Source organism: Nerophis lumbriciformis, linkage group LG02, assembly GCF_033978685.3.
Source record: "Nerophis lumbriciformis linkage group LG02, RoL_Nlum_v2.1, whole genome shotgun sequence".
Lineage (NCBI taxonomy): Eukaryota > Metazoa > Chordata > Actinopteri > Syngnathiformes > Syngnathidae > Nerophis > Nerophis lumbriciformis.
In genome coordinates, this window is record NC_084549.2 from 48,574,194 (window position 1) to 48,589,250 (window position 15,057).

The window sequence follows — 15,057 nt, forward strand, 5'->3', positions numbered from 1 at the left end:
AGTAGCTTACAGCTACAGCGACAGTACTCCAGCACTGACTGGAGGGCAAGGAAGGTATAAATATCAGCCGACTGATTGACACCAGGTGTGGCCAGGTGCCAATCACTGTAAGGGGAAACAGCGCTCAGGGAGACAAGCAGGAAACTGAACCAAACTGTCAGGGACGAGCCTGACAGTTTTAAGTCGGCCACAATCATCCCAGTACCTAAAAACCCCACAATCTTCTCCCTCAATGATTATCGCCCCGTGGCACTCACCCCCATCATAATGAAGTGCTCCGAGAGTCTCGTAAAGGAATACATTGACTCCAGACTTCCCCTCTCATTTGACCCATACCAGTTTGCTTATCGCCCTAACCGCTCCACAGAGGACACCATCTCCTCTGTACTCCACCTGAGCTTAGAACACCTGGAAGGAAAGGACACACATGTGCGGATGTTGTTTCTGGACTTCAGCTCGACGTTCAACACCATCATCCCGCAGCACTTGGTGAGCAAACTGCCCCCCCCCCCTTGGATTCAGTACCCCCCTATGCAACTGGCTGCTTGACTTCCTCATAGACAGACCCCAGTCTGTGAGAGTGGGCGACAACACCTTCAGTGCCATCTCCCTGAGCACCAGCTCCCCCCAGGGCTGCGTCCTGAGTCCGCTGCTGTTCACATTGATGACCCATGACTGCTGCGCCAGGTCCACTACTAACCACATTGTGACGTATGCGGATGACACTATAGTAGTGGGCCTCATCTGTGACAACAATGACATGGACTACAGGGAGGAGGTGAAGCATCTGATTGACTGGTGCAGAACCATCAACTTGGTCCTGAACGTAGACAAGACCAAGGAGATTATCATCGACTTCAGGAGGCACCAGTCCAGCCATGCTCCACTCTTCATCAACAGCACAGCAGTGGAGATCGTAAGCAGTACCAAGTTCCTGGGGGCGCAGATAACTGACAATATGACCTGGTCCGTACACACCGGCGCACTTGTAAAAAGAGCTCAGCAGCGCATGCACAGCTCCCTCCCCCCATTCTCACCACATTCTACAGAAGCACTATAGAGAGCCTACTGACCAACTGATTCTCTGTCTGGACTGGAGCCTGCAGTGCCTCAGACTGGAAGTATCTGCAGAGAGTGGTAAGGACAGCAGAAAAGATAATCAGGACTCCTCTTCCTCCTATCCAGGATATCGCAAAAAGCCGCTGCCTGACCAGGGCTCAGAAAATCTGAAGACTCCTCCCACCCCCACCAAGGACTGTTTTCACTGCTGGACTCTAGAAAGAGGTTCTGCTACGGAGGCTGCGGAACCTCTGTTCTGTAACAGCTTCTTCCCTCAAGCCATAAGACTCTTGAACGCATCATAATAATCCCCTCAATTCCCCGCAAAAATGGATTAACTCGCTGGAATATAAAGACAATATAACATACATCCATAAATGTGGATGCATATGCAAAAGTGCAATATATTTATCTGTACAGTAATCTATTTATTTATATCTGCACCTTATTGCTCTTTTATCCTGCACTGCCATGAGCTAATGCAACGAAATGTTGTTCTTATCTGTACTGTAAAGTTCAAATTTGAATGACAATAAAGAAGAAGTCTAAGTCCAAGTCTAAGTTTAATATCACCACCTTGTGGCGAAAAATTATAAGAGTCATAATTTTCTTGGACATCAATCTTCCAGAAATCTTTCATGGTGGGTTGGCATATTGGGTAGGCCTTAACTGCATGACAACTGGAGTGCCATTATCGACCCCTAGTGGTGAAACACTATATCAGTAATGACTTTTAAATCTTCTTTTAATTATTTTTTAATTTTTCCCCTCCCTCAGGGGGGGGGCTCGGCGGGGCGGTTGCTGGTTGTTCCATCTCCATCGTTGGGGTCCCTGCGGGTGGGGTGGGTGGTTCCCGTGGCCCTGTGCCTGGGTTGTCCTGCGACGGCCGGTTTGAGTGGGGTGGCCGGGGGCTGGCCTCGCCGCGCTCTCCGGGGGTGGGGGGTGGGCTCGTGGGGGCCCGGTTGCCGGTGGGGCGGGGGCGGTCTTCCCGTCCGGTTGCGGGGAGTCTCTGGGTCCCTCGGGCGGGGCGTCTCGCCTTTCTGCCCGTGTGGGGTGTGGTCTCTCGCTGGCTTGGGGTCTGGCTGTCCCCTGCTTTTCTCGTGCCCTGTCCTCTGCCGGGTGCGTCTGTCTGCGGCCTGCTGCTGGCCCTTGTGGGCGGCGTGGTGGGTCGGGCTCTGGGGTTCCTGTCGCTGGCCGGCTTGGCTGCGTGGGGGCGGTGGTCCCTGGTTCCCTGGGCACCATGCCTCCTGTTTGTGGGTTGGGCTCTCGGGGGTGATGGGGCCGTGCTCTGGCTCCCACGCACTCTGGGAGTCGAATGTATTGTACATGCAAATTCACATATGCTCACATACGTACATAGGTACCTATGCTCCCACATACATACACAAATACAGTACATATTTACCTACCTAATGTTCGTACATCCACACGCACATTCAATATACAAACATACACATACACATACTGTACATATACATTCACTGTACAAACACATATACACATTCTGTACATATACAAGTACATATGCATACTTACACTCATGCACATAATCACGTTTCATCAAACATATATTAACGTTGTTGCCCTAGGGTAAACTGGGTGTAACACATGGCACACTGACAAAGCTTAACCTATTGTGACTATAACAATCTACAAGGTTAATGTAGGTTGCTTCTCTTTCTCACCCTCCATTTTTCTGCATTCTTTCGTATCTCAAGTTATCATTACGCATATGCATTGTTGCATTTAAACAACTGTATTGTTGATAATAAAGGTAAATTATTGGTATTGTTCATTATCAATAGCGTTATTTCTATTGGTATTTGTATTGATCCATTTGTAGTGTAATAATGCTCATTGTCATTTCTGTATTATTTTTTATTTTTCGCTAACTGCTTATTTGCTATTACTTTTACCATCATATTTGTACATGTCATATTTGCTGATGTTGCTCTATTGTTGTTGTTGTTGTTGTTTGCTGTTGTTGTTTTTGTCTCTTTGTCTAATCCCCCTCTTGTCCCCACAATTTCCCACTCTGTCTTCTTTTTTTTTTCTCTTTCTATCCCCTCCTGCTCCGGCCCGGCTGCACTAAATGATAATATAAATACATTTAATAAAGTCAAATACAAATAAGGCAACAAGAGAAGTATTCTACACTTCTCTTTTGTAAAGTAAATCTGAACAGCCGACATGGGCATCTACATCAACTATATGATTTGCCTGAGAAGCTGGACAGGACACAAAAAAAAAAGAAGAAAAAAAAAAAAAAAAAAAAAAAAAAAAAAGGAATGACTTTCTTACACATGCTCCGATCTTCCTGAAATGTTTGATAATGGGTCGGAGTGTTGGGTGAGATACAACTGCATCATTATAGTGGCACCAATATTCCTTCTTGTGATGGAAAACTACAACAGTCATAACTTTCTTACACAGGCTTTGATCTTCCTGAAAGTTTTTGTGGTGGGTCAGGGCATCGGACTGACCGACTTGCGTGAAACCCGCGGTGCAACGGGGGCAAGGGCCATATCAACGCTGCTCGCAGCTTTATATTATTACTTACATCTGCTATGTTTGTCATTTTAAAATATTAATTTAACCTTTTTATTTATATACTGTACATATGTTGTTTACATGTAATTATTATAACAAAAATTCTCAATAAAACATATTTTGTTCAAGGCATAGAGTGGAAAAATAACGCATTAACTTTAAATCATTAGCTCACAGTGACCTCGAGTTGAAAAATCCCATTTTCTCCCAATAAGAATATGAACAACACAGCAAAAGCTCACAAATATTTGTGGAAATAAACATTGAAAAGAACTGAAAAATGTCACTTTAAAATTTTAATTGAACAAACACATGTTTTCAAATGTGTCTATTTATTTGATCAAAATCAGAAATACTTTAAGAATTGAAGTGTGACTGTTGTTTTTCATGCAATACAGTTGGATAAAAATAAAATAGAGATAATAAAATAAACAATACAATAAACAAAAAGTACCAAGTAGGACTATTGTGATAACATACTGTATGTATAAGATAAACAATATTTACATGATGACTTTAAGATATTGCTTATTGATGGTTTTGCAGATTGCACGCAGGGTTTGCTGGAGCCTATCTCAGCTGCATTCGGGCGGAAGGCGGGGTACACCCTGGACAAGTCGCCACCTCATCGCAGGGTCAACATAGATAGACAGACATCATTGACACTCACATTCACACACTAGGGCCAATTTAGTGTTGCCAATCAACTTGCTTTAATAAATATGTCCAGGTTAATAGACCAGTATCCAACTGTGTGACTCCTAAAGGGATGTGTTGTAAAGTTTGAATGCCAGAGGCAGGTTCTGCTGCGTTCTGTTTTGCATTTTGGGGGGATAAATGCAGCACTGAATGTGCTCTTGAGTTTGACCATGGAGTGGAACATTGTCCAAGATGCGTGCAACTTCAACAGCATTCTTCTCTCTGACACAGTCATCAGAGAGTCCAGCTCCAAACCAAAAATATTACCGGCATTGAGAATCAGTTTGTTGTGTCTGTTTGAGTCCTCAACCCTCAGCCTGCTTCCCTAGCACGCCACAACAAACAGGATTGCACTGGCCACCACAGACTCATATTAAAACATTCTCAACATCTTCTTACAGATGTAAAAGAACCTCAGCCTTCTCAGGAACGTAGAGGTGTCTCAGGCCCGTCTTGTAAACCGCCCAGGTGTCCTTAGAGCAGGGGTCACCAACCTTTTTGAAACCAAGAGCTACTTCTTGGGTACTGATTAATGCGAAGGGATATACGTATACCAGTTTGATACACACTTAAATAAATTGCCAGAAATAGCCAATTTGCTCAATTTACCTTTAACTCTATGTTATTATTAATAATTAGTGATATTTATCTTTGTGGAAACACTGATCATCTTAATGATTTCTCACATTGAATATATATATAGAAACAGATAAATATCAATATACAACACTTTATTTTTATATTTTCTCTAAGTGCACATTTTTCAAATTGAACATTTTCAAATGATCACTTCTAAGACAGTCTTGTGAAATCACAATATCCCATTTTAACTAGCTAGCCACTAACATTTTTTAACAAATCATGAATTACTTTGCACCATGTTTGTACAAATAATAACTCATGTAAAATACAAACGTCAACTCTCAAATTTTTAAATAAATCATGTCACACTTTGAACTGGACACCAAATCTGTTATCTGTTTCTTTGTCAGTTAGTGAAGACCAAGTCTTTAAAATATTTTCTTGGATTTTCAAATTCTATTTGAGTTTTGTCTCTCTTAGAATTAAAAATGTCGAGCAAAGCAAGACCAGCTTGCTAGTAAATAAATACAATTTCAAAAATAGAGGCAGCTCACTGGTAAGTGCTGCTATTTGAGCTATTTTTAGAACAGGCCAGCAGGCTACTCATCTGGTCCTTACGGGCTACCTGGTGCCCGCGGGCACCGCGTTGGTGACCCCTGCCTTAGAGTACTCCACTTTATTGCCAATGTAAACTCCACGGTATTTGTAATCCTCAACAATGTCCACATCACACCTTTCAGATGGAAACAGTGGTCACCAGTCTCTGTAAAAGTCAATGGGCGGGTTCTAACCCCTGAATGTTTATTCAGCACTTCCACTTGTCTGTGAAATTTTGCCCGGAAAAGCGGAGGAGTATATTGATCTGAAAGTGCAGCAATAACTCTGACAACTCCAATAAATCAATCTACAGCGAGTCACATAATCTGAAAGCTCTAAAATATCTGCCTCCAACTCCTCAAAAAGTATGAGTATATTCTCCTTAACCGCCATGTTTTCAAAGGCTTCCAAAGTTCAAGGCTTCAGAATAAAGCAATCATTGGCCCAGATTTCTGTTAGCCCCGCCCACTGACTTTGATGGCTGAGATTGAAAGATAAAATAAATTCATGAAGGTGTGGTGTCACACAGGTTCATGACATTCATAAAATACATTTGTATTTAAACATAATAAAAAAATCTTAAAATAATTAGACCATTCAAAATTCAATAATAACAATGCAATTGTAAAATGAGTTATTTAACAGTGAAACATTTTTAAAAAAGTAAATAAATAATTAATGAAATATTGGAATAATTTATTAAATATTAAATAAGAATTATAATTTTACATTGAATTAATTGATGACCCGTTTAATGCCTCGTGCATTTATTCAATTCAAATTATAATTAATTAATTTTAGGTAATGATCTGTATTTATTTATTATTTGATCCTCCATAATTTTTTTTTAATTATTTAAAGATGAAATATAATGGAATATTCAAGAGGCATAACAGGTAGACCACATACTGAGCAAAAATATGTTTTAAATTCAATAACTGACTGACTAAACATTTATAATTTATTAGCAACCCATCTTTCAATAAATATAGATGTATTCTCATATTTAATGGTTGTTGTATATATGTATATATTATATATTTATATGAGAGAAATACACAAAATACATATCCTTCAAAATAGACCTTATTGAGGCGCTTAACCGTGACGCCACATCCGGTGCAGCTAGAGCACATCCGGCCAGTCATATGATCATCTTTTCGCTGTCATCTGTTAGCAGAACACATTGAAGATCTTTCTGACGGTGTTTTATTCCAGCGATGGCAACTTTAGTGGCAAATAGAGCGATGGACAACGGCTTGGCGGCAGCGGCGAGGACTCACACCCAAGCTGTGACCAGAAATTACATCTCTCAACCGAGACTAAGTATGTCAACACAGCTAGCTGCTCATCGCTAGCTGCTCTTAGCCTCCATTTGACGCAATGCCCTTGCAGATAAACGAATGAATTGATATATTTTGCATCATACATTGTAAAAATAGCAATGTATAGTCGAGGGAATGGCACGGAAGATGACGCGTTACTGTCGTTTTAGTTAAAAATTGACACTTCCTCAATGAATTAAAAATGTCAGCTGATAAGCAGCTGGTGATAAAAAGTGACAGGTAAATGATGCCTTACTATTCTGGTGAACTTTGTTTGGTAATGATATTTGTGATTCTTGTATTTTTGATGAAGGTCATCTTTCGTGTCATTCGCATCCTTGCTAGTGGCTGCTAACGGTCTCTAATGCGTTCTTGTGTTGGCTCCGTACTTTGTCGTCTCATGGCCAGTAACTTGATATTTTTTAAAGTAAATTTTGTGTTCATAGTGCATTGTTGATAGTTAAATAGGATACTGCCAATACGGCAGAATTGTCAGAGGTTTGGCCAACGTTGATTGACTGCTCACTTTTATATATTAGATACTGTGGAGGACATTGTTTTATTTTACGAGGGTTACTGTTTGTTCCCTTCAACGCAGATAAAGGAACTTCAGCTTTAGACTGGTGACAGATGGAAGAGTCACATGACCTGTGGAAAAATATGTCATGTGACTTTGTCACATGAGTGTGGCAGCATACACACTAATTGAAACTTCCACAGCTTTGTATGACATATGAATGACTTCCTGCAATATTAAGAGGATGTTAGACACCATCTGTAATTTAATCAAGTACTTATTAAGGTATACTGACGGGTTAATGTTGGCAAGAAAGTATTGAGACACCTTGCATATTGTACTTAAAGGCACATGTCAATAAATTAGAAGATAGCGCCAAAGTTATTTAATTTCAGAAGTTCAGTTAAAACTAAGGGGCATCACGGTAGAACAGGGGGTTAGTGCATGTGCCTCACAATCTTGAGTTCAATCCCGGGCTCGGGATCTTTCTGTGTGGAGTTTGCATGTTCTCCCCGTGACTGTGTGGGTTCCCTCCGGGTACTCCGGCTTCCTCCCACCTCCAAAAACATGCACCTGGGGATAGGTTGATTGGCAACACTAAATTGGCCCTAGTGTGTGAATGTGAGTGTGAATGTTGTCCGTCTATCTGTGTTGGCCCTGCGATGAGGTAGCGACTTGTCCAGGGTGTACACCGCCTTCCGCCCGAATGCAGCTGAGATAGGCTCCAGCACCCCCCGCGACCCCGAAAGGGACAATCAGTAGAAAATGGGTGGATGAAATTAAAACTAAGACATTCATGACTTTTAAAGTTTTTGCAGTTTTTTTTATTTGAGTGTGAACCTGCAGTTTACAATATTCAACTTTTGGCAATTTTTAAACTTTTAAGAGCTACTGAATTTGTGTTTTTTTCCAGCTGTAAGTTATCGACATCAAACATTATTAAGAAACTAAGAAATGTATTCTTGAAATATTTCACTCTGCATGTAGTAAATGTATACAGTACATTAATTTCACCTTTTGCATTGAACTTCTGAAATAAATTAGCTTTCAAAAATTTGCTAATTCATTTAGATGTGTCTGTATAGTAGTTGTCAAAAGTCGATTTGGGCTGCAGCTTTCGACTACTTTGGTAATCGAGTACCGGTAGTCTAGAGCTATAGATTACAGGGTTTCCCATACACCGCCACAGAAGAATAAATGCCGCCACACCTAAAAATAAAAAAAAAAATAAAAATAAAATATATATATATATATATATATATATATATATACTTTATATACAAACTTTTTTTTGTTTTACATGAAAACTGTCATGACTTGGTCTTGGGTGTGTGCTTTTCCGGGATGCAACGGAAAGTTGGCTCGGGCGAGACGGGAATGAAGGTACATGATTTATTTATTATTATCAAAAAAAAGGAATAAATGAAAGCGCGCGCAGTGGCGGAGAATAAACTATGAAACCAAAAGACTATAGCAAAAAAGTACAAACGAAAAACACGCACAATGGCGGAGAACAAACTATGAAACCAAAAAGACTATAAACATGGAACAAAAACTTACTTGGCTTGGACAAAAATAGATGCATGAAGAATGGACATGGAAAGAATGGACAGAGCATAAATGTGGTGAGGTCGTCAGAACGACAAACTGAAAAGAATGAACTTAAATACTATGGACATGATTAGTGAAAGCAGGTGCGTGACTCAAAACGTGAAACAGGTGCGTGACGTGACAGGTGAAAACTAATGGTTGCTATGGTGACAAACAAGAGTGCACAATGAGTCCAAACGTGGAACAGGTGAACTAATGGGTAATCATGCAAACAAGACAAGGGAGTGAAAAGCCAGAAACTAAACAAAACATGACTAAGACAAAACATGATTACACAGACATGACAGAACCCCCCCCTTACGGACAGATCCCAGATGTCCAAGAAAAAAAACTTAAGAGTCATGGGAGGGCGGGAGGGGAACATGGCCGTGGATCGCCAGCCCAAGTGGCCCCGAATCCACCGAGGCATAGTCATGTGGCGGCGGCGAGTGGAACGCCGCTGCAGCAGGCGAGGTGGGCGACCCGGGACGGGCCACATCCGTGGCCGACTGGGAGGTGGGTGCACTTGGCGTGGCGGGCGACCAGGTAGCGGCCATATCCGTGGCCGACGAGGAGACAGGCGCGTCGTCATCTTTGCAGGCGTGGAAGCTCGGCGTGGCAAGTCAGGCGGCGAAGCTCGGCGTGGGTCTTGGCGTGGGTCTTGGCATGGCGGGTCTTGGTCTTGGCATGGCGGGTCTTGGTCTTGGCATGGCGGGTCTTGGTCTTGGCATGGCGGGTCTTGGTCTTGGTTTGGGTCTTGGCGTCGTGGAGCTGCGACTGGCGGCACTTGGCGTCGTGGAGCTGCGACTGGCGGCACTTGGCGTCGTTGAGCTGCGACTGGCGGCACTTGGCGTCGTTGAGCTGCGACTGGCGGCACTTGGCGTCGTTGAGCTGCGACTGGCGGCACTTGGCGTCGTTGAGCTGCGACTGGCGGCACTTGGCGTCGTTGAGCTGCGACTGGCGGCACTTGGCGTCGTTGAGCTGCGACTGGCGGCACTTGGCGTCTTTGAGCTGCGACTGGCGGCACTTGGCGTCTTTGAGCTGCGACTGGCAGCACTTGGCGTCGTGGAGCTGCGACTGGCGGCATTTGGCGTCGTTGAGCTGCGACTGGCGGCACTTGGCGTCTTGGAGCTGCGACTGGCGGGACTTGGCGTGGAGGGTCTTGGTCTTGGACTTGGCGTGGAGGGTCTTGGTCTTGGCGTGGAGGGTCTTGGTCTTGGCGTGGAGGGTCTTGGTCTTGGCGTGGAGGGTCTTGGTCTTGGACTTGGCGTGGAGGGTCTTGGTCTTGGACTTGGCGTGGAGGGTCTTGGTCTTGGCGTGGAGGGTCTTGGTCTTGGCGGGGAGGGTCTTGGTCTTGGCGTGGAGGGTCTTGGACTTGGCGTGGAGGGTCTTGGTCTAGCCTTGGTGCGGCGACAGGTGCTAGCCGTGGAGCTGCGACAGGTACTAGCCTTGGAGCAGCGACAGGTGCTAGCCTTGGAGCAGCGACAGGTGCTAGCCTTGGAGCAGCGACAGGTGCTGCTACTGGTGCAGGTGGAGGTGGCCTAGCTGGGGGTTGCGGCTTGGCATGGCGAAAGACTGGTGGTGGCGGCCGTGCTGGAGGCTGTGGCTTGACATCGTGATGCTGAGCCACCCCACCTGAACAATTCCCAGCCCTAGCCCCCCCCTCAAGGGGCGGATACCAGACGCGCTCCCTGCGGTCTGGAACTCTCTGTAGGGGTGGGCGGAGGAGGGCAGAAACTTCCCCATTAAATTGTCCAAATTGTCTTTTTTGTACCTGGGATTGAGTGGGTGAAAAAAAATTGTTTTGTGTCTTGGGTGTGGCTTGAGTCCTGGGTAGCGGGGAATCAAAAGAAAAAGAATTCAGAAAAAAAAAATCCTGGTCTTTGACGTCATCCGGGCGAAGCCGGGCTGGCTGGTGCTTGCTTCCGCCCGGAGGGGGAGGGGCATGTGGGAGCGGCGTGTCCTGCAGGCTCGCGGAAGTTCTACCTGACGTCCTTCGTCGGGAGCGGCGCTTCCGGCACTGCGCTGCGTCCCCGAATTCCTGGGACCAAATGGAGTTTCTGTACTCCACGGAGGAGTAGCGCCGAGTTTCCTCCTCCATCGCGCACAGGACCGCCCAAGAAGCCTCGTCCAAAATGTCCAACTCGGCCAACTTAGGTGCGGAAAAGCGGGTCTGCTGACGACCTACTGTCATGACTTGGTCTTGGGTGTGTGCTTTTCCGGGATACAACGGAAAGTTGGCTCGGGCGAGACGGGAATGAAGGTACATGATTTATTTATTATTATCAAAAAAAAGGAATAAATGAAAGCGCGCGCAGTGGCGGAGAATAAACTATGAAACCAAAAGACTATAGCAAAAAAGTACAAACGAAAAACACGCACAATGGCGGAGAACAAACTATGAAACCAAAAAGACTATAAACATGGAACAAAAACTTACTTGGCTTGGACAAAAATAGATGCATGAAGAATGGACATGGAAAGAATGGACAGAGCATAAATGTGGTGAGGTCGTCAGAACGACAAACTGAAAAGAATGAACTTAAATACTATGGACATGATTAGTGAAAGCAGGTGCGTGACTCAAAACGTGAAACAGGTGCGTGACGTGACAGGTGAAAACTAATGGTTGCTATGGTGACAAACAAAAGTGCACAATGAGTCCAAACGTGGAACAGGTGAAACTAATGGGTAATCATGCAAACAAGACAAGGGAGTGAAAAGCCAGAAACTAAACAAAATATGACTAAGACAAAACATGATTACACAGACATGACAAAAACTAATTTAAGTAATATATCGTATGAATAGATATACTGCATATTTTGTATTATTCACATACTATTGGCCATAATGAGTTATAATAATAAGTTCTCAAATATAAAAATGTACCGCTAAGCTTTATTTTTTTTTTTAAAAAGAAGGTGCATCTAAATCCCCTCTCAGGAGCCCTGCAGCTGGCCGCGCATCTAAACAGAGTTTACACTGGCAAAAGTAAAAAGTGAAATCTGAAAGAGAACGGTATTTCAAGTTAATTAATGCATTTCTTGTTCAAGCTTGTGTAAACTTCTCAAATTCTTTTGACACAAGTATGGACAATAACGTCTAATTTACACCGTGTGCGTCTTGGAACAGTTATTTGGCCATCTCTGTGTGGAGTCTGCATTGCATGCTCCCCCGTGCATGTTTTTTTTTTAAATTTTCTTTGGGTACTCCAGCTTACTTCCACATTCCAAAAATATTCACGTTAGGTTAATTGGAGACTAGGGATGCGACAATATCAAAATCTCACCTTACAATATTATCACTGTATGATAATATTATGGTATAGGTAAAAAAAAAAAAAAACTTAAAAATACCATAGTGCGTAAAGTGAAGTGGCAGCAATGTTAAGGATAACATACTTACTGTAATTGAACACAAACATAATGCTAAAATGTTCTAATAATATTTATTACTGCAAACAAGTATTTTTAAGTGAAAGAATTGTGCGGGGACATCCACTGTCTTATCAACTTTTACTTTTTGAGAAGGGGTGTCCTTTCTATCAGTTTGAAAAACGCAGTTTCTCTGAAAAGTTAACTCACATTTTAACTTCTAATAACCTAAATACCTCACAAATTGATGTTTAGCTTTGCTGGCTTAACCTTTTCTGGGTGATTGCAGCTTATTAAGTAGCTTTGGTGTGTAGCAGGTGCTTTCCTTTGAAACGGTACGCCTTGATAAGAGTTTGTTTTGGCTTGGAACGCTTGAGACGAACGTGACATGCTTTACTTCCGCCAAAAATGTTATGTTTTCGCCAGGGTTTGTCTGTTTGTTTGCAACATAATTCAAATAGTTATTAGGATTTTGAAAAGAAACTATTCTTTTTATCTACTACGAAGTGGAACAAACTTTGCTTCCAGCTTCTTCTTCTCTGTCCTTTATGGCGCTACTAACCCCCACACTGCGGTTATTGTGGGAGATGCAGTTTATTTTCCATCCATCCGTTTTCTACCGCTTGTCCCTTTCGGGGTCGCGGGGGGAGCAAAAGTGCCTGTACACTCACTAAGTTTTCGTTTGGAACCGTGACGCGTCACAGCATTATTTATACAATTTTGAAACTGCTACACCTCTACAATACCCTTACATCGCTGTTGGAGACTGTAAATTGTCCATAGGTGTCATTGTTTGTGTGAATGGTTGTTTGTCAATATGTGCCCTGTGATTGGCCATGATAATTGGGGTTAGCTTGCCATGAGCTAGTCCATTGTACGTTAGCATTAAGCTAGCGGCATTAGAGCCAACCTTCATCCTGCATACTGTTACTGTATTGCTTTTTTCCAGTTTATTCCAAACTACATTATTCATTTAACGTGATTCCTACATGTATGCACATTTCTTCTGTATGTATAATATACTTTAGTGTGCTTAGTTTTACAGTGACTACATTGTGGAGAATATCAACAAAACACCTGGTTATTTTTTTCATTTCTAATTCAAAAGACTGTTTACATATTTGACAAACTAAAGAGAGTGCATAATATAGTGTTACCTTTTTTAATAAGCAGCAACAATTGAAATTGCATTGAACAAAGAGAGCACAGTCTACCAAGTCAAATTCTCTGTGTGTTAGAGGGTAACTGCAGTTTTTGTGGAATTTTGCCTATGGCTCTCAATCATTATTAGAGATAAGAAGACAATAGTTTTTTTTTTTTTGCTTTCTAACATATACAAATCGGCTCGTTCTTGGTGGCTGGCAATGCAACTAATTGGAGCAATCATTTCTACCTATAAATCATTGTAAAAAACAACTATACTTAATTTATGTTCCGTAACCTGTAAAATAACCAAACTGTAGCAACATTGTTATTGTAAGAGCCAACACTGAGGAACTAATTTTGTAGCGTAGTAACACGTCGGCGTGCTTTGGTATTAGCCGTAAAAGCCAGCTACGGAAATAGATAAGCTAGCTTTTGTGTTCGCACGAAACTCGTTTGAGTTTATGATGCACAACACTGCGATAACACACTAATCTGTACTGACCGAAACACACGAACAATCATATTACAGTATCTGTAAAGTATTATTCCACATATGGTTTGTTTGTACACATCTAGCCAGACAGCGTATGATGACACACACATGACGTGCTGCGTGTATTATGATCAATAGAAAAAAATACTCATTCAATGGACAGTTGTCTGTTTGGTCCAGCTGGCGGGGACACTTTTTTCAGTTTTTTTTTGGGTAAGTACACCATTTATGTCGAAATAGCTTGTCTTAAAATTGCACATTTTGCAGCTTCGATTAGTTTTCACTGCACTCTCACGGCTTTCATCTGCTCCACTTTGTCCTCTTTCTTCGAGCTCGCTTTTAGAAGCAATAATTCACCCACAGCATGTTTAGCTTCAAAAAGATAAGGTTGTGAATCCTCATTTGTTGAAAAATAGTCGTCTTTGTTGTCTGTTACCAGGTCTGCCATGATTAGAAGACACACACAACTTTGTATCCGGAATTAGGAACACATTTAATGCCGGAATTCAGACGTGCGCTGCTATGGTTACGGAAATCAATACGCCGAGGAATTGGTTCCGGCTGTGCATAATTCATCCATCCATTTTCTTCCGCTTATCTGAGGTCGAGTCGTGGGGGCAGCAGCCTAAGCAGAAAAGCCCAGACTTCCCTCTTCCCAGCCACTTCGTCCAGCTTCCCCCGGGGGATTCTGAGGCGTTCCCAGGCCAGCCGGGAGACATAGTCTTCCCAACGTATCCTGGGTTTTTCCCGTGGCCTCTTACGGGTCGGACGTTCCCTAAACACCTCCACAGGTCCGGGTGGCGTCTTGACCAGATGCCTGAACCACCTCATCTGGCTTCTCTCGATGTGTAGGAGCAGCGGTTTTACTTTGAACTCTTCCCGGATGACAGAGCTTCTCACCCCATCTCTAAGGGAGAGCCCCGCCACCAGACGGAGGTAACAAATTTCGGCCACACGTACCTGTGATCTTGTCTTTTCGGTCATAACCCAAAGCTCATGACCATAGGTGAGGATCGGAATGTAGCTCGACCGGTAAATTGAGAGCTTTGCCCCGCCGGCTCAGCTCCTTCTTCACCACAATAAATCAATACAATGTCCGCATTACTGAAGACGTAGCACCGA

General features: G+C 43.1%; 1 protein-coding gene across 1 annotated transcript in view; it reads left to right on the plus strand.

Moving 5' to 3' along the window:
• Positions 1 to 6,611: 6,611 nt before the first annotated feature.
• atp6v1ba (ATPase, H+ transporting, lysosomal, V1 subunit B, member a) overlaps positions 6,612 to 15,057 on the plus strand; it is a 142,729-nt gene continuing 134,283 nt past the window's right edge. Inside the window, exon 1 of the mRNA XM_061963922.1 lies at positions 6,612 to 6,813. Within this exon, the coding sequence (XP_061819906.1) occupies positions 6,708 to 6,813 (106 nt within the window). The 5' untranslated portion in view covers positions 6,612 to 6,707. The remainder of the gene's footprint in view (positions 6,814 to 15,057) is intronic.